General features: G+C 36.0%; 1 protein-coding gene across 3 annotated transcripts in view; it reads left to right on the top strand.

The window, feature by feature from the left end:
- Znf407 (zinc finger protein 407) overlaps positions 1–23,711 on the top strand; it is a 430,768-nt gene that overhangs the window by 18,900 nt on the left and 388,157 nt on the right. For 2 of the 3 annotated variants that reach the window (XM_071602635.1, XM_027935301.2), the window contains exons 2-3: positions 6,462–11,184; positions 16,643–16,757. In XM_071602635.1, the coding sequence (XP_071458736.1) occupies positions 6,519–11,184; positions 16,643–16,757 (4,781 nt within the window). In that variant the 5' untranslated portion in view covers positions 6,462–6,518. Of the gene's footprint in view, positions 1–1,498; positions 1,964–6,461; positions 11,185–16,642; positions 16,758–23,711 lie in introns of those variants that run through there. The other variant, XM_071602634.1, reaches the window with a different exon arrangement.

Below are 23,711 nucleotides of genomic sequence, written 5' to 3'. Positions count from 1 at the left end.
ATGTATGTGGGTGGTACTGAGGATTGAACCCAGTGTCTCACATGCAATAGGCAAGCACTCTACCACTGAGCCACATCCCCAGCCCACAAATTGATATTTTTGATGGGAGAAACCAGGTGGAGGAGGGTGGAATGCTGCACCTTTAGTTGCCCTTATGTACATGGTATTATGCACATGGTATTCTGTAACTACACCAGTAGTAGCTTCCCTTTGGTAGATTTGATGTGGGGACTTTAAAATTAGGTAATAGTATAATGACACAGCTTCAGTAGAAGGTCCAGGTGAAATGGTAGATTAAGAAAGAGATGTGAGTGCCCCACTAATTTCCAGTTGTCCTTGTCTTGCTCAGTTGTTGCCACTGCAGTTCACTATAGACTTGTAGGCAATCCTACTTTGATCTTCCAGGAGGGGAGAATTCTTGTTGTAGTATCAAGATTCTGGGATTCATCCTTTTTTAAACTCCTAAGAGGGAAATAACAAGAAGCCATTAAGTATTTTTGTACATGTGCGTGTGCATACCCGCCCTGGTATGCACACCCTTCCTGTGAGGTTAGTGTGTTCCTGGCAATGTGGCTAACTCACACTGCCTGCACCACTAAATTTGGGTAAGTCCTACAAAGGTGAAGGGTGAAGTGGGGTGGGCTGGGTGGGAAGAAGATGGGTCTTTATGTGGTCTCTTCATACCAGTGAGAGTATGATTATGAGTGTGTGTGTGCTTGTCACTGAAAGAGCAGGCCTGCAACTGTCTTCGCATATACGACTTAGGAAAAAAGGTGTAGAGACAGAAATGAAGATGAGTGGTTGAAATGAATGAAAAGTGGAACAAAAAGGATGAGAAATAAGGAAACATTACATGAGTGCTTGCCTGTAGTTAGCTAGGCTTTGAAGTGGCTGAACAATTGTTCCCCAGTACTTCCTTGCAATGCTTCCCTTAAAACACTGAAAGAAACTTCCTGTGAGAAGTGGCCACCAGGTGTCATCAGAAGGCTGCTATTGATTTGTTTTATCATTCTCAAAAAATGTGTGGTTTCTTTGCTGAGACATTTTTTTCCCCTCTTAAAGCAGAGGACTATTAAGTTAGAACAGGGATTTTCTTTTGTGACAGTTCATGGTTGAGTTAATAATTGGTGAAAATGAAGACAATCAAGTTATACCTAACTTGTTTTTTCAGTGAAGAGTAAGTACTCAACGATTTGGACAAGGAAGACTTAAAATGGTGTATTTGAAGATCTTTGTGACACAGTAAGGGTACGCGTCGAATGGTGACTGTGTGGGAAGCCCGGTGTTTGACGAAGGTTGGGTTTAACAGTGCTTGCCACTCTTTTAAAAAAATTTATTTCATTTATTTTTATGTGGTGCTGAGGATCAAACCCAGTGCCTCACATGTGCCAGGCAAGTGCTGTACACTGAACCCCCACCCCTGCCCGTGCCTGCCACTCTTTTAGTCCAGACACCTACCAGGACTTCTTTGTCTGGAAACCCTGCTTTGGGAAGAAGTCTGAAACTCATTTTATTTCTCCCTTTGATTACCAGAAAGCAGATTATACCTCATCCTGAGAGCTGGCAGCGAGTCCCTGCCTGCTTGGTTTTGCTTTGTCAGACTGACTTCCTTGTATATGATAAGCTTTCAGTAAATGTTCATAGAGTGAATGAATGAAATCTGCCTCAGAAAAATGAGCGCTTAAACTGTCCCAGTGAGGGGACTTTTGATTTTTTTTTTTAAATTTGTCCCTCACCCATCTCCATTGGTTATTTGATACTTGCTCTAATAACTTTATCTAGTGATTTTTTTTTTTTTTTTTTTTACCCAGGGCACTTAACCACTGAACCACATCCCCAGCTCACTTTTGTATTTCATTTAGAGACAGGGTCTTGCTGAGTTGCTTAGGGCCTTCTAAGTTGCTGAGGCTGGCTTTGAACTTGGGATCCTCCTTCTTCAGCCTCTGAGCCACTGGGATTGCAGGTATTCACCACTGCACTGGGCCTCCAATGATTTTTTAAAGTTTACTTTAGCATAAACTTTCTCACTTGCATTTAATCCTTCTTATTTTATTTAAGGTACTTATTAAACTCTTCTGCACTCCTGCTCACTGACTTCATTCTAGTTCTGGACCTTGTAATCTAAACTATTACAGTGAGCTTTTTCTGCCTCTTTACTTGCTTTTCCTCCAATGTATCTTAATATCTTGAAAAATTAATCTTTTTAAAACAGTGCAGTGTCATGGTGTCATCTTCTAGAACTACTGAATAAACCCAGCTCTTGTGTGGGTTCTTCTGTGACCTGGGCTGGGCTGATGGACCTGCCTGCTTTGTAGGGGACAGTGCAATAGACAACCGTGGCCTCTCTGGCCTGCCCACAGTCCCCTATGCTCACTGTGTGTACAGCTCACGGCCTTGCTCAACCTTGCCTTCTCTTCAAGTTATTTAACTGTTCCTACCTGCTCCCTCAGCAAAAGAAAACATACATTTAGTTTGTTCACTTTTAGTCAAAATTCTTGATTTATTAGAATATTCTGTTTGAAAGTATCATTCCTTACATGTTTATATTGCTGTAGATCTTATTTTATATCAAACACAGTCACATATGGCCTTGTGTTTGAGTTCATTGGCGTATGTGTCATGTACCTCCCCATAGGATATCACAATAAGTAATGTGTTTGTATCTTTCATATGGTGGGTATTCAATACATATTTGTTGAATGTTATTTCTGTAGTTGGATTGCTTCATTGATTTAAAAATCAGGTGGGAAATAACAAATGTTGAGTATTTTTTCCTTTTGTTTTAGAATTTTGGGAGCTATTATAGACGATAATAAAGGTTTTCATTATTTTGTTTTTGTCCATTAATATAGTCATTCTTTTTCTCTAAAAGTATATGAACCAGATGCCTTTGACACAACAGTCAGTCTAAACACTGTGTTTATGCATGTGTGTTCACTAAGTAAGGCTGTGTGTGTGTGTGCGTGCATGCGTGTGTTTGCTACACTTGCACACACGTGCGTGCTGTTGGAGCTCCTGCCGTGCCTGCAGCAGTGGTGACCTAGCTGTATGCTACAGCAGTGTTTGCAGAGTAAGAGATGGTTGGGCTCAGTTTTGAAAGGAAGGGAGGGAATGCTAGTTTAGACTAAGCATCAAAATGTTTTAAAACTGAACTTTTTTAGTAGATTTTTTTCAAATATATACAAACATATGAAAAAGTTGGTAGAATTGTATAATGAATCCTCATATCACTGTCACTCAACTTTAATCATTATCAGCACCTAGCTTTACTGTGCCACCTCCTGGACTGTTTCAAAGTTTATCTCAGACATTTCCCATTTCATCTTTAAATACTTGGATATTAGACATTTCTTTTGTTCTAATGAGACGTTTGTTCCATTTTAGTACCTTACAGGTGTTTGGAATTGTTCTAGGCTCTTTGGATATAATAAACCTTGGGTTACATTTTAGACTGGAGAGACAGAAAACATGTTACTAGACACATAAATAACCACAACAGGCAAAGCATTGATGTCATCAAAATTTAAAACTTCTCTTTATCAAAGATACTATTTATAAAATGAAAAGGCAGAAAATATTTGTAAAACACATTCTGGCAGAGGATTTATGTCTAGAACATATAAGCAACTCCTAGAGCTCAATAAGAAAAATAAACGACTGAATTAAATGGGCAAAAGGCTAACAAAGCACATAAAGTATTCAGTACCATCACTAGTCATCAGGGAAATGCAGAATAAAACCATGCACATTCATAGAAAGACTGCAATTTAAAAGACCGTCATTAAATGTTGGGGAAGACATGGGTCAACCAGAATTCTTATACATTGTGGATAGCTATGCAAAGTAGTACACCACTCTGAAGATCAGTCAAGCAGTTTCTCGTAAAGTTAAACATGTGTCTACCTAACAGACCAATAATACTATAGCTGGATATTTACATAAAGAAATTAAAATATATGTTTTTAAAAAGACAAGTATAAGAATACTTATAACATTTTTGTTAAATAGCAACAAAAAGAAACTGGCTCAGATTTCCATCAACAGAGTTGTTCTGTTTGATGCATTGCTACTGAGTAGTGAGATAAAACATAGTATTGACACATGCAAGAAAAGTATCACACTGAGCAAAGTAAACCAGAATCCCCCACCCTAAAGCTTATTATATGATTCTTTGCATTTGGTTGGAAATATTAGGGTACTGGAAGAAACCAAACACATACTTAAAAGTTACTTGGCAAGGCAGATTCTGCTTCTGCAGAAGGATGTGCTACCAAAATATGGCAGGCAAGCCCACTGCCCAGGTTTTTATTACTAAGGCAGCACTGCCTCTTGCTTTGATAGGAGAAGTTTGGGGTTACAATCTATGTGACTGAGTAATTTAAAATTGGGGAGGGCAAGGGGAAGGGCTACAGTTATGCCTGGCTATACCATAGCCATTACGATTGTAAGACTGAAGACAAGGGAGATATGTTGGGGGCTCAGATGGCTACATTTCAACCAAATGGTTTAGATTACAGCAAACATATTTTTGTTACATATTATGAAACTCAAACTTCAGGTTTAACTTTGACAGAAAGAGAACGTTTATCTTACAACATCAACTTCTAGAACAGGCAAAGCCCATCCATTTCAAGAGGATTCTGGAACATGGGGAATGAAGGGTGTGTTTCCAGGGACTGACTGTGAAGGGGCAAGAGACCTCTTTTAGGGCAGGTGCAGAGCTGTGTCTCTGGACAAGGATACTTGGGAGGCATCCTCTGGGCTTCTCTTTCTCTGCATCTCCCCTTTCCTTTACTCTGTCCCTCAGCTCAGATCCCTGCCCCTGTGCTGTGGCCTGGGTACCTACTGTATGCAGTAAGCTGGGACGCAATGGGGTTGTTCTCATCTCTCAGGGATCACTGTCCTTTGGTGCCTCATGTCTATTGTCTTTTACTGTTGTTTCACAGATTTTGTGTGTTTTTTTGTTGTTGTTTAAGTTGTTTCAAATATAAATCTATCTCATGACTCCATCTTGGCCAGAAGTAGCTGTCCTGGATTGGACAATGTATCTATTTTTAAAAAATATTCTTATCACTTATATTGTAAGCATCAGGAGGCCAGAGTAGTGTTTATTGTATGTCCAGCATCTGTAACCAAGAATATTTGCCATATCGTAGGCACTAGCGAATGTTTTGGAATGAATACGTGGTGCTGCTTTTCCCACTTTATTTTCTCCCTTCATTCTCTTCCATTGCAGCTATTGAAACCAAAACCGATGCTTTAGAGAATTTTCTAAAGGGTTATTTGCAACACTGTAATCTCTTAGATTTTTATAAACTAAGAGGTCTGTCATGAAATAAGTTGTGAAATGCTTATGTACCAAGAAATCCTGTGATAAAGAGAAGTTTAAATTTAAATTAAAAATTCTAAACTTATTTGATCAAGTATTAATGAAATCCAATTTACCTATATTTTTCTTTTGTTCTTTTGGTGCCATATCTAATAATACTGGTTTTTATTTCCTTAGTAGAGTCAAAGCAGCAGACTTCATTTTATTTGTCATTGTTATGGATAAAATAGTTAAAATAATTAGAAATAGTTTTGAGGCTATAATATAATAATGACTTTTTATTAATGTCAAATCAAATGGCATTTGACTGAAAATTATAATCATAGGATAAAGTAAATGGAAAATGATGTTTTAATTGAATTAAATATCATAATAAAAATGAAGTCAATAATATTGATTTTAAAACATTTTATTCAATACAGTTCTTTTTTTTTTTCCACTTAAAACTTATTCCATTAATTCTGTGTCATTGGCATTTCCGTTTTCCATGCATCTTAGACAACCCAAAAAATGAGTGTGAGATAAGGAAATTAAAGACTGACTTGGGAATAGTAGTGACTTCTTATTGGCAAAAGAACTTGAGCATGAGTGGTGATATGTGACGAGTGTGTACACCCATTAGTGGGGATCTGTTTAGAAATATCGTAGTAAGGCTTTCTGCTTCAGGGAAAAGGCATGAAGCAGTTACTTTTATACTAGGACTTGGGCTTCTTAGGAATGCGGGGAAGGCCTAACTTGTAGTCTTCAATCATATCAGTTTTGTTTTCAGAGTGGGAAGTCACTGAAATGTAATTTGGAAAGAGGGTTTCTCTGATTTAAAAATAAAAGGTAGTAGTCAATTGAAATTTGGTCTAGAGAATTGAAATATTAGAGTGTTTTGGCAGGCTGGTTGAAAATGTTGCTTTCTCTCAAGGATACCATACTATAGTATCCTGAGTCAATGATGTGGTTTTGGTGGTGTTCCACAAATCTGACGACATATTTTTCTAAAAACTTCATACATGTGACCAGATTCATCTAACTTTAAAGGAAATTTCAATGAGGCTAATATTATATTTTTTCATCCACTTTGATTAATATGTGCATTTTTTCTGTGTTCAAAAACTTAACACCACTTTTATTTACTTTACAGGTTATGAGTGCTGGTTAAGCCACCTTTGACCTGGGAAACATCATCAGCACTTTATTAATGATGGATTCTGAGAAACCTGAGAATGATGAGGATGACAATACAAACAAGAAGACAAAAGACTTTAGAAGTATTTTATCCCATGATGACGACTGTGGGCCTGTATCTGATGTGATAACAAATTCCTCTGAGAATTTCATAAGCAAAAGAGGTTTTTCAGAATCATCCAGCTCTGACAGTGTCTTTGTGGAGGAAGATGGAAATAAACATGCTTCCAAACGAATGAGAGTAGAGGAGGCAGAGCCCCTTGAGTCTGGAAAGCGGGGCACTTGTGGATTGGATATTCCCCAGAGCTTGGCCACAGAAGCAGGAGTCCTGTTAGATGAGGGAGGAAAGGAGGCCTTTCTGAAGGGCTTCTCAGATGGAGGAGGCACGACTCTTCCAAATGTCTTCTCTTCTTCTTGCTGTCTTAGCACTATTGATTCTATTTCTTTGAAAACAGACCCTGAAAGGAAGTCTGCTCAGGAAATGGTTTCTCTTGATCCAGAAAGAGAATCTCCTTCCCTCTTGAAAGAAAAGAGTGTTAGTTGCACCATTCAAAATGTAGATTCAGTTCTCAGGTGCAGTGCATGTGGTCATTTGTTTTCTTCTTGCTCTGATTTAGAAAAACATGTTGAATGCCATGAGCAACAGGCTAAGGAACATATCTGCTGCCACTGTAGCCACAAAGCAGAGAGCAGCTCAGCTCTCCATGTGCATGTCAAACACACACATGGGCCACAGAAAGTCTTTTCTTGTGATCTTTGTGGTTTTCAGTGTGTGGAAGAAAACCTATTGACAGCACACTATCTTGGCAAAACACATCTCCGGCGTCAGAATCTAGCTGCTCGTGGAGGATTTGTACAGATCTTAACAAAACAATCTTTTCCTAAAAAAACGTGTTCCATGGGAACAAAGAATGTTCGAGCAAAACCAAGAGCTTCTAAACCAACAGCAAAGAATAGGGATTCAAAAGGATTACAAAATAATGGGAGCAAACTTAAAGACTGTAGAGGAAGCATTTCTCAACACAGTGGGAGTAGCAGTGAGCTTCTTGTTGAAATGATGCCATCTAGAAATACTTTGTCAGAAAAAGCAGAGATTGTTGAAGAAAATGTTACTTCCCTTGATATAGCTCAAAGTCGTGAAAACCAGAGCAAAAAGCCAGGAGATGCAGTAACTTCAGAAGGTCTCTTAGATAATTCAGAGTCTACCAGAAATATCCTGCAGATGGCACATAGTATCAGTACCACTTCGAGGCCAAGACCTGAGCGAAATATTCTAATGTCGGGTAATAGTTTTCGACGACGAAGTGGCAATTTTACCTTGAAAGGCCAGGCAAAGAAAAGGTTTAATGTTTTAGGGATCAATAAAAGAGGCACAAATGAAACTCAGAGGATGTATATGAAACACTTTAGAACACAGATGAAAACAAGTGAAGCAGAGCCAGTGTCTAAACAACTAGGAAAGAACAGTGATGCCCAGAGTGTGTGTGTGATGGCCTCAGACACCATGGAAATGATGCAGGACAAGACTAGCCCCAGTCATCCTGGTTCCACGCAGCTGGACTCCCCAATGGTGAACCCAGCTCTTGACCATCAAATGTTGTATACATGTACAAACTGTGGTCAAGTAGCTACAAATAGGGCAGATTTGGAAATCCACGTGAAAAGTTGCCATGCAAGAGAGATGAAATTTTACTGCCAGACTTGTGACTTTTCCAGTACATTGAGGAGGGACTTGGAGGAACATTTGCACAATAACCAGCATCAGCAAATCACTTCGGTTCTCAATTGTCAGTGTTGTTCTTTCATTTCCTTGAATGAAATAAACCTTAGAGACCACATGAAGGAAAAGCATGGGATGAGTTTTCTTTGCACTTCTTGTAATCTGTTTTTGTCTGAGAAAGACATGGAAGAACACAGAGCAACGGAGAAGCATATTAGATTATTGGTTCAACCAAAGACTTGTCCATCATTGAACAATGATTTGGTTTTACAGAACTTACCTTTAAGTACTTTAGAATCAGAAAACACAAAAGAGTCTGTGAAAGAATCAGGGAAAGCAACTCAGGAAGAACCTGTTAAGTCCAGGGTAAGCCATGGAAATGAGGTAAGGCATTCAAGTAAACCTCAGTTTCAATGTAAGAAGTGTTTTTATAAAACAAGATCTTCCACTGTTCTCACAAGACACATAAAGCTTCGGCATGGTCAGGACTATCATTTTCTCTGTAAAGCATGCAATCTTTATTCATTGAGCAAAGAAGGAATGGAGAAACACATTAAAAGAAGCAAGCATCTTGAAAATGCTAAGAAAAATAATATTGGCTTAAGCTTTGAAGAATGCATTGAAAGGGTATGTATTGGTGCAAATGATAGGAAAGAAGAGCATAACATTTCTGGAAATGGGAAGACTGAAGGCCATGGAGGTGTGCAATTTCAGGAACATTCCTGTCTTGAGAAGAAAATGTTAACTTCTACAGAGCTCTCACGGTCTGGTGTTGTCACCAAAGATGACGAATTAACCTTAAGTGCTCCAAAGAGAGGGAGACCCAAAGGCAGCATCTCACGGACATGTTCACATTGTGGTCTTTTGGCCTCTAGTATTACAAATTTGACTGTTCACATTAGACGCAAACACAGTCACCAGTACAGTTATCTGTGCAAAGTGTGTAAGTATTATACTGTAACCAAGGGAGACATGGAACGTCATTGTGCCACCAAGAAACATAAGGGACGGGTAGAGATAGAAGCAAATGGGAAACAAAATTCAGATATTATTGTTGGCCCTGAAGGTAATCTTGAAGCCTGTAAAAAGAACACTCACTTAGCATTAACTGTTTCAGATGAACACACCAACAAGTCTACTGAGTCAGGTACTTCCATTTTAGAAAAGCCAATAGTAGAACAAGGAAATCCAATTGAAGTTGAAGTTGAAAATGTATTTCATTCTATAGATGGAGAAGTTAACCGTCCTCTTACTGATAAAAAGGAGCAAATATCTCTAGATCCAGAGGACCTTGTCAAACAGGGGGATGCGTATTCCCAGAGAGAGATTACAGGTACAAATGATAATAAATGTCTACACTGTGAGTTTATCGCTCACTCTCCTGCTTCTCTAGAGCTGCATGTGAAACGGAAACATACAAAAGAGTTTGAATTTTATTGCATGGCCTGCGATTACTATGCAGTGACTCGTCGAGAAATGACTAGGCATGCAGCAACTGAGAAGCACAAAATGAAAAGGCAGTCTTACCTCAGCTCTTCTAAGGTAGAAGGAGATTCTGCAGAAATGTCCAAAAACATCATCATACCTGAAGAGGAGCATCCTCAAAACTCTGAGGACTTTCAGATAATTTCAGGCCAACCATCTGATCCTCTTAAATCTGGAAATGCTGTTGATTGTTCTATTTTAGATGAAACGGCTAGTTTAGATATGTCTAAAGTTCTCTGTGCTCCCAGCTCTGTAGAAATTGAGACTGAGGAAGAAGAATCTAATTTCAGTGAAGACCGTTCCTTTGGTGAGACTTTCCAGCAGCCGCCTGTCAAGGATAAAGGTATGAAACCTGAGGACATGGAGTCCCTCAACATTTCCTCCAGTTATAGCTCTCCAAGTAGATTTCAAAATGAAAATTCAGGAAGCTCAGCTTTGAATTGTGAGACAGCAAAGAAAAACCATGATATGTTGAATGACATCAGTGACTCCCATACACATTGTGAGAGTGATGGAGGAAGCACAGGAGATAGTGGTAATAAAGTCTGTGATAAACACCTGTGTCCCCGTGTCCTAGAAGGGGGCCATTCAGCTGAAAGCCATCCCCCTGTGATGATGAGAGTGACAAGAGAGCAGCTAAACCTGGATCATGGTGTTAAGAACAAAGTTGGGTGTGTGCCAGCAAATACTGTTCTGGAGAATAAGGAAATTCTGATGAATCCACAACATGAAACTGAAATTATTTTGGAAGAGGATGGCCCCACTTCTGATAGCACACTTGAGAGTAATGATGTTTATGAAACTATAATCAGTATTAATGATAAGGGGGAGGCCATGTACAGTTTTGGCCGTTTTGATTCTTCCATAATTAGAATAAAGAACCCTGAAGATGGTGAATTGATAGACCAGTCGGAAGAGGGTATGATGACAGCGGGGGTGAGAATTACTGAGTTGCCCTTGAAAGACTGTGTTCAAAGCTTGAAAAAGAGGAAAGCTGAAGGTGGTTCCTTTAGTGAATCTACACGAATCCGCTGTGATGATTGTGGCTTCTTAGCAGATGGACTGAGTGGACTGAATGTTCACATAGCTATGAAGCATCCCACAAAAGAGAAACACTTCCATTGTTTACTCTGTGGAAAGTCATTCTATACAGAAAGCAACCTTCATCAGCATTTGGCTAGTGCTGGTCATATGAGAAATGAACAGGCCAGTGTAGAAGAGCTTCCAGAAGGAGGGGCCACCTTTAAATGTGTCAAGTGTACTGAGCCCTTTGATTCTGAACAGAACTTATTTCTGCATATTAAAGGACAGCATGAGGAATTGCTTCGGGAGGTGAATAAGTACATAGTGGAAGACACTGAGCAAATCAACCGTGAGAGAGAGGAAAACCAGGGAAACATTTGCAAGTACTGTGGGAAGATGTGTCGAAGCAGCAATTCCATGGCCTTTCTGGCACACATTCGCACTCATACAGGTATGTCCACTGCAGGAAGCCCCTTGCTTATACAGTGTAAATGGATGGTGGAGGTCAGCTGTTCCTTCCCATCCAAGTAGGAACCCTGCCTGCATTTGCTTGTTGGCCTTCCATCTATTCTCTGCTGTGTGTGGTGTTCTAGGCTTCTGTTAAGAGTCACTGTGGACACTTAGCATTTCTAAAGGTAATTAAGCTTTAGTGATTTCAAAGGCTGATTAGTTGACAAATTTCTTTCAGTTTTGTCAAAAAATCTAGTCCCTTGGATGCCTTTGTCAAACTCCTCTTTTATAATGCTTTTTTGGTTGCTTAAAGTCCTAATTATTTGTTTTTCCAAAGTATATATTGAGTCACATTTTGTGTTTTCAGAAGACATATTAAGTGGCTTTTATCACAATTTTAGGGATTAAATAATATTTATTGCCAGATATTTTGTATCCAAAAGTGTAACTCTAGGCAACAAAATTACCTTCAAGGACCGAAATCAGTAATACTTTTCAGTTAATATGTACTGGCGATTTGTTTTTTGTGGAAGTAGTACCTGATTTAGTTTCTGTACTCTATGTCATATTTAGTGTTCCATGTTAATATTTAATTTTAGGCAGAAATTTAAAAAAAACATTTTTTGGTGGAAAATGCATAAGCTACTATTCTAAATTTATGTAAAAATTCACTGCACTGTTTCTATAAACCTGCCATACATTCTTTATTTTAAATAGACAGCTTTTCTAAATCATTGTGCTCTGCTTAGACAAGATCTGTCTCCATGGTTGAATTTATGAGTGGATTTGAATAATAAATTCACATTTCAATGAACATATTTTCATTAAAATTGTAAGGTTTATTTTACTGTACTTTTAAATAATGGCTTATTATTAAAGCTATACTTTAAATTCATGCAGTTGTTGAAACTTAGTGCATGGTTACAAGGAGAAAGATAAGAAAGTATGGAGCATTATTACTAATATAATGTGATTAAAGAGATAAAAGTTTCCTAGTGAAGAAAGTAGAAGGACAACCTGCATAAGATTAGGTAAACATAAACATTTTACTCTTGATCTCCAGTATTCATGTGCAGTAGAGCCATTTTTTGGAATAAGTTTAAAAGCTTATTTGTTTACATTATTAGTACCTCTGTCAGTATCTTGTTGCAGCCCACTTTCTGAAATGATATGATTTTAGAAATCAGGCTTGTTCATATGTACAGAAAATATGTATTTTCTTAATATGCTCTCTTAAGGCAGATGAAGCTGAATAAAACGAAGAGGAAGATGTTAATGGAGCTCTTTTTAGAATTCTTTATGCAACTGTCTGTTCAGGACATGTTGCTTATAATTGATGTGTCCATTACTTGAATTCTCTTGTAATTATAGTCAATAAGTCTTGTAAATGTGTTAAAGCTCACTAAAAGCATACAAATTCAAGAACAGAGTAAGGCTAATAATTTAAAATAATCAATGTAGGCATTTCAGCACTTAATTTCCCTTGTGTGTTGATAGCTGATCATTCTTAATCCATTAAGATTTATTTAGTCGTTTACAATGCAAAATAGGTTTGCACTGGTCACTTGTGCCATTTGAAAATGTCCACCAGGTTAAGTGCAGAATGTAGTCCATTAGTCTTCCTTGACTATATGTATTAATTGCATTTAAAATCAAGTTAATGTGGATGTGAAAGTGAGGTAACTATCAATATGTGACAAAGTAACCCTACTTATATAAGTTACATCATTGATTGTAACATTTAGTAAAAGTTAGCATACTTGTTTAAAAAACATCTTGTGGTGTTCTTATTAGCAAGTACATTTTTACTGTTCTTTGAAGCACAACAGACAGCATCCTTCCTAAGTATACATTGCCAGTTCACCATTTAAATTTTGCAGGTCAGTTTTTGGCAAAATCAATCTTCAGGTCTTAATTCAGGTCCTCCCCTCCCCCTCAAAAATGAATTGCTTTTTGGATACTTTGCTTATGTCCATGAAATTGTAATGCAGGAACTGCTATTAATGATTAACTGAAAAAGGGCTTACTCTTCCATTCTCTGTTTTCATATTTTGTGATTTACTATATATTCTATATAACCTTTCTTCCTGTCCTTAAGCATGATAAAAGCACCACTATAAGAAGTAACTGAGTTTTGGTTATCGAGAATTGTAGGAAGAAAGCATCCTAGGGTTTTCTCATACATCTACTGGTGTAGAGTAGTCAGCATGGCCAGTGAGAGCAGTCTTTGTCTTACATCGGTAGGACTGATGAAGCCGTTCATTTTGTCTGCTGCATTATTCTATTAAGAGCTTTTATTTCATGTGACATGAAAGATACCCTTTTATTGCAACAAGATTGTCCGAAATCATTCTATTTCTGTTCAGACTGCTCTGGTCACTTGGGCTGTTTGATAATGTTCATGAGTAGAACATAGTGGGTGTGTGACTTCATTGAAAACTCTGAAGTTGGGGCTGGTAGTATTGCAACTCAGTGTGTAACGCTTCAGAGCAGGAATGGGTCACTCAGTTAATTTGCAGGCATTGAGCACAGACAGCAGGGATTCTTCTTCAGTGCTTCCTCTGTGTGCCCACACGTAGTTGCTTCCTCAGGTGAGTTAGTGAATGAAGAGATGAATAAATGAATGAAGTATTCAGATGTTTAGGGAAGATTGCATTAATTAGGCTATAGTTGGGAAACATTATGTGGTATATATTTTAATCCATAACTTCTTATTCTTTTAAGCCATGAAGGTTTTTGTTTGTCTTTTCCTGTGATTGCTTACTATCATGTCCTTATATGCACAGTAATTAGTAATGCAGGTAAGGAATGCCTTGTGGGTCTGAGTGCAGACTGAATTTTTCAAGCCTTTGGAATTCTTCTGGTAAAATCCTAAGGCCCTGGAGTTTTAGAGAACTTCTTTAGTTTATCCCTTTCAAAAACCTACACAGGCCAAATTAAAAACAAAAGCAACAAACAAACAAAAAACCCCATTCAAACCTGAGGATCATGTTAGTCCTGGAAATGGAATTATATATAATGAAAGCTTATATAAAAACATATATAAGATGTATATGCACATTATATATAAGGTGTGTATCAACACGCACACACATAAAATATAATGTATTTATCTAAAATGGAAGCTCATAATAATCAAATATCCCCGAGAGAAAGACAAATTGGTTTTACAAATTTTGCTTTACAAATACTATGCCTGGATAATTTTGTAATGTGTATAGCAAACTTAAAAAATGGAAGTGTTATCAGATAGGAACAAAAGAGAAAAGGGACAGGTTTTCTTTTTTTTATATGCAAAGAACTGCTGCATTGACTGGTATTTGAATTTTAATGCGCAGAAAGGAGATGTTAACACAGCCTACTCTAAATGTAAGAATGGGAAGAGTCAAGGCCTCAGTGATTCTGGGTGAAGCAGTCAACATAGTAACTCATTAAGGTGTGGCCAGCACTCTGCATCAGTGATCACTGAATCTGCCAGCCAAGTTCCTCCCAGAGGAGCCACGCATAAAGAACCGAAAAAACTGAAGACCCTTGTCTAAACCTTAGTGGCCCCTCTGCTATAGGAGAGGAACTAGTCACAGTTCAGGTGCTGTGTGAAGGAAGAAGCTGAAATTGAGACCCATCCATTCCCCAAAGTCCTCATACAGAGATTGGGGAACATTACCTTCTTCCTTTGTAGTCCCAATACTCTTGTTCATTAATAATTTCCTAATTATCCTATTATCTTTAAAGCATTGTCTTTTAAAGTTCAGGTTTATTGGTTCTTCTCACTCTTTTCAAGTCTCTTTCTAGAATTCTGTGCTTTCCTGTAGTGTTTCAAAGTAGTGAAAGGCTTACTTTTATCAGAATCATTTAAATAAACTGTAGTTTCTGATGTGATTGATAGAATGTGATTGCTGTAAGCTGCAATCTCAACCTGCTTTTGACATTTAAACATACAAACCTGACTAGATATAACCATTCAGGTGCTAAATATATTTTACATCTACTTCTATCTGTAGAAATGGAAGTATTAAGAGATCTGGCTTCATTGTCATTGAACTGTGAAATATTCAACCTTGTCTGCCCGTGCTTAGTTCTGTTGACTTTTTTATTTCTGTTGGAAGATTAAAATTAAACGCTTCACTTTTTTTGTCAGCTTTTGGGAATTAATTGAAATTTAAGACACTAAAATTTTTTACTGAGTGAGTGTTTCAGTTTCAACAAAGTATTCTTGGTGGATTCCCCCCATCCCCTAGGGTACTGCACAAAGGTTCATTGATCATATTTGAAATTTCAAAAATTGGAACTTTTTGTGTGTTAAAGCACACACATATATCCTTTTTCTATCTAACTATAATTAGAAGAGGCATTTGAACAAATAGGAACTAAATGTAATATGAAAAATCTAGAAACATACTGTTCTAATTTTAAACTATGGTTTTTATGATTTTGATTTATTTGAAGATGTCATAATTAGGAAACTGGAAAATATATATTTTCTACCTTAAAAGAGTGTTGTTTCTGTTTAATGTGAGTACTGATTAAACGTTAGCATGTTTTAGTTACAGTCTTATCTATTAATGACAGTAATTTTGCTGACTTAAAAATCATTTTGTCCCCCTGCCCTCTTTATTTTTTAAGGTGGTACTTGGAATGGAAACCAGGACTTAGGTTGTGCTAGGGCAAGCATTCCTACTAGTGGACCACACCTAGCCCTCATTTTCTCACTTTTTAAGTGTAGTTTAATCTTATTTCCTTATGAAATGATTAAAACATTTCATTGTTGTTATTATGCCTTCTGTGTTGCATCATTTGTTCTTGATGTCAGTAATAATGAAAATGTCAATAATTCTGGTTTGCTGAATCATCACAGGTTTTTGACTAAAAATGATCATAAAAGCATAATAATTTATCCACTGTGCATTCATACATATATGTTCATTCTACTAACATGGTAATATAGTAAATCATTTAAGATAAATGGCAGAAAAAAATCTAAAATGCCATTGTTGATATGAATAAATTCAAAGATGGAGAAATATGAGGAAACCAGATGGCTACTGACAAATGTCCTCATTGGTATAGTTTTAAAGGTATCAGTTATCCTGAATGTATTTGTATTTTTTAAATGTTTCATTTAAAATACTGAGTGCCTTTAAGAAATACTTTGTGAATGTAAGAAAACTGCTTAACTTTATTGAGCTGGCTTCATCAACTTAGAGTGGCTAACAGTATCACTTTTGACTTTAGATCTTAAAATTGTAATTGAAAGTTAGGAAGACTCATTGAACATTAAAGCCTCTGGGTAGAATAATTATGGAATCAGGTTTATTCAGTTTGTAAATGAATGCAGGTATTCCATTTTGAGGACAGAAATTCTTAATTAGATTAAAAGTCTGATTTAAGATTTAGCTTTCTTAAAACTGTCAGTAAGGTATTATGCAAATCTGAATCATATTTTATGTTAAATTACTCAGGATCAAAACCATTCAAGTGCAAGATATGCCATTTTGCAACAGCTCAGCTTGGAGATGCCAGAAACCATGTGAAAAGGCACCTTGGGATGAGGGAATACAAGTGTCATGTCTGTGGGTGAGTAAATTGAAACCATCTCTGCTGTGTGAACCAGGAAGCCTTTGCAGGATATCCATTGTTTCAGAATTTAAAACTGATATGAGTAAGAGTGGCTAAAATTATGCATGCGTATCCTCCTTTCCATTGTTATGGTAAATTCCTTAAATACAGTTATGACATTCTTCTCCCACTTCTAATCCTGTACTTGAAGATGAGCAATTTTATGGGCTACAAGGTCAATTTGAACCTGTAATCTGTAAATTGACTAAATTATAGGATGTTCATTCACATCGCCAGAGAGAAGTATAAATTCCATTTAAAGACAAAAATACATAATATAGCTTTAGGAGTGTATATGTATGTTTTTTTTTCTTTTGCTATACTGCTTTAATTTTAATCACATTAATGACTCTGGATACAGTGGGTATATTTTATAAGTAAAACAATAAAAGATTTAATTTCAGATGGCTATGTACTGATTATTTGAAAGATGATGAGTGGAAAAAAGCATATAATGTATTTTTTTGTAACTTTATTTCAAAACTGGTTTCCTTTTGCAGTCATTGCTATTTTTCACTGCAGACTCATTCACAATGTTTAATTGTCAGTCACATGAGTTACATTTAATAGAAAGCACTGAAGTACCTTAATATCAAACTAATTAGTTTAGCAGAAATGTTTAAAAGGTTTTAAAATACTGTGACATATGATGTATCAGGACATTCAGAGGTGGATTTTAATATCCTACTTCTGATTAAAGATATATTTTAATGTTATGCTAGAAAAATTAGTTAATAAGTATTTCATATAGAAACACTTAAGTGAAACCTAAGAAACTTACAATTCTTATTGTAGGGTAACTTACAAAATATTGCAAGTTCAGTTAAATGTACACATGTTATGTTACATTTTTGTTTTTTAGTAAAAGAGTCTTTGGGTTGATACTACATGTAAATATCTTCCAAGGCAGAAATAGGTTTTGCTTTGGTTGGACAGTACATTTTATCCCAGATTGCAGATTGTATCCCAGATTGTATTTTTGACCCTTAAGAGAGTTTTACAAATAACTTTGCAAGCGGTTTTATTAGCTATGGTCTGTGATTTATTCATTGGCAGAATTGATGGTTCAGTGACTTGCTGCTAAAGTAAATGAAGATGAACCATTGCCCTAAAGCCCCCTGAAGATCAGTGAGAGAATGAGTTTTGTTACCACTGATTTTAGCTGCAGGAATCAAGTGCCAAATGGTTCATTTTAATTGCAATAGGTCTAGGAATTTTAAAAAATATCTCATTCATTGTTTTTACCATATGAGTTATAGGAGAGAAGGTCCTGACTCCAGTGAAAATTTGCTATTAGGTTACAATAAGCTGTTCCTTTCCCATGTGTGAGAAATCAGAAACAATTTTTGCATACTCTGTTAATTTTTTTTTTTCTAATTAGGGTTACTAAGACCCTGGAAAGAGAACAATTTCTGACATACATGGCATCAAAAATAATTCATAATTAAGTCACTTTAATCAGTTGGTATAATCTAAACAATATACCCCTTTGCTTAGCTTATTGCTTTGTAACATAACTGAAATGTTACACCTGTAGTTTATATAATATTTTTTTCCAAGATGCAGAATTATAAGTGAATACACATATATTGAGTTTGACACTGCTGCCATAGGAGAACTTTGTGAGAGTGTGTGTGTGTGTGGAACAAGTATTCCAGATTCTGGTATTGTGTTTTTTAGAATTACAGTAACCATTGAATTTTATCTTATTATGAAATGATAATTCTTTATATTTAAAAAATGGAATTTAGGTTGTGCAGTTACATGACAGTCTTAACAAGGTAAATATTTTCATGGTGTGGCTAAAAGTTCTGAATTATAAGCTGAAGAATACCTACTGACCTATGTGGATGAAGCAGAACAATAATGATTTAGGTAATTTAATGTTAAAGAATAGGATAGGTTGTTCTGTATTTCAAGTGTTTCAAAGGGATAGGGCAGTGCATAACTTAAAACTGGAAAACAAAATGCAGGGATTGGCTATCAGTCTAGTGACACGAGAGAGCATTTGTACATTAACATCACTGACAATGTCAATTCATTATCATTGATGGCTAAATAATCTTAGAAATGCTCAGTGGACCTATTAGTTCCTGAACATAAGCAGCTCGTGCTGCATTTCTTCATTAGCTTTAATTGCTATAAATTTTACCTTTTATAAAATCATGCTTTAAAAGGTGAAGTGATCTTTCAGGAACATTAACCCTATAATTTTGTCACAAACAGAAGGTCTTGCACTATGTTGTCTTTTCTCCAGTAGATAATATCTTAGTCTCAGTCTGTTAGAATTTTATTAATGACCTCTAATTATTTGAGTTTTAAGAAGTTATTTCTTTAATAGTTCGGATTGAATAACAAAAATATCAGGGTAGGCACATTTTTAAGTGAAATTATTCCTCACAATAGCATATTCTTCTTAGCAATCTCTTGATTTTCTTGAAGAAAACTAGTATTTTGTGGTAAAATGGATAGAAACAGCAAACAGTACATTGTATTGAATTAAGATCAATGTTAATGTTTCAGTTATTTGTGTTGTTTGGTCTCTTACATAACGTTGTAGATGTTTATTAACAGTGTGACTTGCGTTTTTTTAAGACTTAGTTTTAGGGTTGTGCAGTAACAACTCTCAACAAAAACTGCCTTTTAAACTTTAATATAAGTTGACTGGACCTATGTTTATTTTCTCTGAATCTTCAAGATAATTTTAAGGTTGTCTCCCTCCTTACCCCCTATTGGCAGATCTTGGCACCAGTATGTCATGGATTTGAGTTAGTTTAATAAAAGAAGCTAGATGTGTTTTAAGTTTTTCCTGTTGTGTAGGTAGAATTCAGAGTTTAGGATCTAAGTTCTGTCTGAGCCAGATACCTGCTTAGGCCATGGTAAAACGGCATTAAAGAGCCATTTATTTTACTTTCACTTTTAGGAGGAGCAGTTTCTTTGCATAGTAGAATTTCTTAACAACATATTTCTTACATCCAGGTCTAATTGAGAGGAATTTTAGAGAATATAGGAATATTTTATTTAGGCATTTGATAGATAATTAACATGAAAGTTACCCTGGGTTTGATGTAGGGCTTAGTGGGGGTAAAAATAAATAATGGAAAGCATCCTTATATAGTAGTTAATAATTTATTTCAATAATTTTATGTTTAAAAATAGGCTTAATACATGTTTTTACTAAATTTATTATTTTTCCCTTTATTTTTTTAGTAGTCAAGAGCTTGAAAAGATGAATAACCTAAAAAAGTCATTTTTAGGCACCAAGTTTTGTTAATTCTTATAAGTTTATTTTCTGGGTATATATAAAATAGTATAAATTATACCTCCGATAGTAGTATTTATGCAGTGCCTTGTGGCTTAGTAAATTCCTTCCTTAACATTCATTTCATTTATTGATCTCCTTAGCTTATAGAATTGTTTAACTTATGTTTGTTATCTCCTTTTACAGATGATAGATTTGAGAATAAAAGTATTTTTAGTGATAAATTATGCTACTAGGAATGGTGGATCACTACTTTTCTTTTAACTATACCTTTAAAAAAATTTTTTTTTTAATTATTCTCTTAGTTTCATTGCACTCTCCCCCAGTTTGTGTTCTTTAGCATGTAACAAAAGTATGTATTTCCCCCACTAGCCTCTCTTCTGTTTCTCTTCTGTTTTTACATTCTTTTAAAAAGTTGCTTGTCTAGTATCTTAGCTTCTGGTATTCAACGCCACATCTCTTTCTCTTTTTTTCATTCTTCCTTCTTATAAGTGTCATTTAAAATGATTTTACTCTTCCCCCTCCACTTTCCTGCATGTGTTGATAAGTTATTGCACTTACTTGAGTGGTTGTAAATTGATTATGTTTGTATAATAGAAAGTGCGTAGAAGTGTAAAGATTATATAGTCTTTTTCAGAAAGATAAGAGGGGTAAAATTGATCAAACCAAGCTATTATTTTTGTTTTTCAGTGTTATCTTTAAAGAATTACTGAAAACTAGTAATAGGCCCGATTTCCTTAAACATAGGAAATGATACCTAAGTTTTGTGAGCCATTTTTCAGAAGCCTAAGTCCATTATACATGATTTAGGGATCATGTTATTTACTGATGAATTTCCCTGTGTCTAGTCTTGATTTGTGTGTATGGCATTAAATAATTGAATAGGATTTACCGAATCAGGAGAATTTAAGGGCATTTTCTAAATGTGTCACTTCTGGGTTCATGAGAAGACATTTTAAGATTGTGTATTAATGTGCTTAAGAATTGTTTATTCCTAGTTGGTTTAAGAAACCTTAAGTAGGAAGTTAGTAATTCAGGAAAACTCTTCTTTTGTGTGTGTGTGTGTGTGTGTGTGTGTGTGCGCGCGCGCATGTGTGTGTGGCATTACCTAGTTTTTGTGCATTAGAAGGGATCTCTATGTAGATGATTATAATGTCACTTTCTGACCTTTGCAGCTTGAATAATTGTAAATCATTGCTTCATAACGTGTCAGAGAATGTCTGTACTAGGCAATTAAATGGCAGAATATAATAGACCAAATTATTGCCTGTCATGTTTTCAACAACACAGTTAGTATTTGAGTTACACTTAATCATTACGTGCATTAGCAACTTCATTGGAATCCAGCTTCAGGCTGAGCATGAAATACATTACATTATTTAAACCTCTAATGGTACAAGTCATTTATTTGTGTTGAAGTGTACAACATGCAGAGTTTCATAAAGCAAGGAACACTTGAGAGCTTAATTTATCCAAATCAAAGTCTAAATGCAGATAAACACAAGTGGCAAAAATTAGTAATTTTTATAGGCTGGAAATATTTAAAAATACATGGTTGTGGGTAATTGTAGGCAGCAGGAATAAATTAAAATCACTATTTTTAGTCTGCTTCGAGAACTAAAGCTGTGCATACCTAAATCATTAAAAGCACCATGGAATTGCATTTTTAGCTGAACAATTAATTACACCCATCATATCTACAGATGTATCCAAATAAAATAAGTGTTTGGTTCAGTTGGTGGTTGTGGTTAAAGATATATAGATAGAAAAAGTTTGTTTTATGCTGTGGCATGAATTATGCTTTGTAATAATATAAAGTGCAGCATCTCTGTTTTGTAAAAAAACATTAAATTAACGTTAAAATACTCTCTTTATAAAAGATGCATAGATATTTTTCCGTATAATATTTTAGTGCTTTTAACTTAAAGATACATTTCCTCCATCTTGAAATTTTTAAATGCCATGAAGTCATTACTGTCTCTCTTACTGTTACTTATGAATACAAAATTAACATTGATCATTTATTTTTCTGATGTTAAAATCCTTGAAATACCTTTTAAAAATACTTTTAAAAGTATTTTTATATAAAAATAACTTCATAATTTGAAAATCGAAGAGACAGCTATGATATTCAAATAGTAAACTTCCTTTGAAATGATTCTAGTATATTTTCTAATGAACTGTTTTGTTGATCCAGGAGAGAGTAGGGTAAGGTCAGGCAGAAGAGTGGAAATGGAAGAAAGCCATTCCCTGCTTGGCTTCATGCTGATGTTTTTAGAGCTCTTTTTTCAGCATTGTGTCCCAGTTTCCTTTTTTATTCCAGTATTTTCTTGAATTTTTGCCACAGAGGGGAGTTTGGGGCATAGGTTTATTCTAGATCCCATAAGAATGATCAACCTATAAGAAAATAGAAATGAGGGGATGGGGTTATGGCTCAGCGGTAGAGTGCTCACCTAGCATGTGTGAGGCACTGGGTTCCATTCTCAGAAACACATAAAAATAAATAAATAAAATACAGTAAAAAAAAAAAAAAATAGAAATGAAACAGACCTTGTCATTTCTTGGTGTTGTAATTGAAAACATTGGCCTCTATCTTTTCCAGTGAAACAATCCTGACTTAAGACATTATTTGTTTATTTTCATTTAAAAACAGTTCTGTGATGATTTAAAAATCCTATTTTGGTGTCTTGGATTTCTTTAACTGTCTTGATCCCCACAGCAAGAAACAGGAGGTAGGCACTCTCTGCTTTTTTTTTCCAGCTGTCCTCTGTCTCCACACCTCTCCAATTCCAACCTGTCCTCTGCTTCCTTCTTCCAGGTTATATGTTTATTAAAGTCCTTTACTTTGTGGAAGCTTTTGGTTTTTGATTTGTTCAAGAACTAAGTCAGGGGAGGTAAGAGGAGGTGAAGACAGAATGGAAGCTTAACTGTTAATTCATAATTTTTTGATGAATTTCTCAGCAGATTCTAGAGAGTCTGTTTCTTGTGCAGTTCTAGTGACAGAATGGTGCATGGCCCTGGGTTGTAAGCTCCCTGGAGGAGAGTCCTAAGGAGGGAAACAAACAGCAGGTGGCTTGGGAACCCTGTTCTGCTGAGGACTCTCAGAAAGTCCTCCTAGAGACTCAGGCTCTACTGGAGTTGGTTCTTAAAGGTTAAGAAGTGTTCATAGAGTAAATTTGGACAATTTTAACAGAAGAAGCAAAAGAACATAAGATCCTAAATAGAGAATGGTAGAATAGCATGGCTGTTATTAAGAATGCTACGAAACTTCTGAACTGTATATGCCTAGATAGAGGGAGGTGTGTATTAACAGAAGTGTCTATTGATCATCAGTGTGCATAGATGCTGTGTTAGTGTTTGGGGTTAAAAGATCAAATAGAGAAAGCTCAGATCAAGAAATGCCTAGGTCTCTGTGGCTGATTAAGAAAGTGTTTCTGGTCAGGCATGGTGGCACACGCCTATAATCCCAGTGGTTTGGGATGCTGAGACAGGAGGATTGTGAGTTCAAAGCCAGCCTCAGCAACTTAGTGAGGCCCTAAGCAATTCAGCGAGACCCCATCTCTCAATAAAACATAAAAAAAGGGCTGGTATATGGCTCATTGGTTGAGTACCCCTGGGCTTAAATCCCCGATACAAAAAAAAAATGTTTC

Source organism: Marmota flaviventris, chromosome 16 (assembly GCF_047511675.1).
Source record: "Marmota flaviventris isolate mMarFla1 chromosome 16, mMarFla1.hap1, whole genome shotgun sequence".
Classification (NCBI taxonomy): Eukaryota; Metazoa; Chordata; class Mammalia; order Rodentia; family Sciuridae; genus Marmota; species Marmota flaviventris.
The sequence above is the reverse complement of the archived record's forward strand: the minus strand, read 5'-3'. Positions and strand labels throughout refer to the sequence as shown.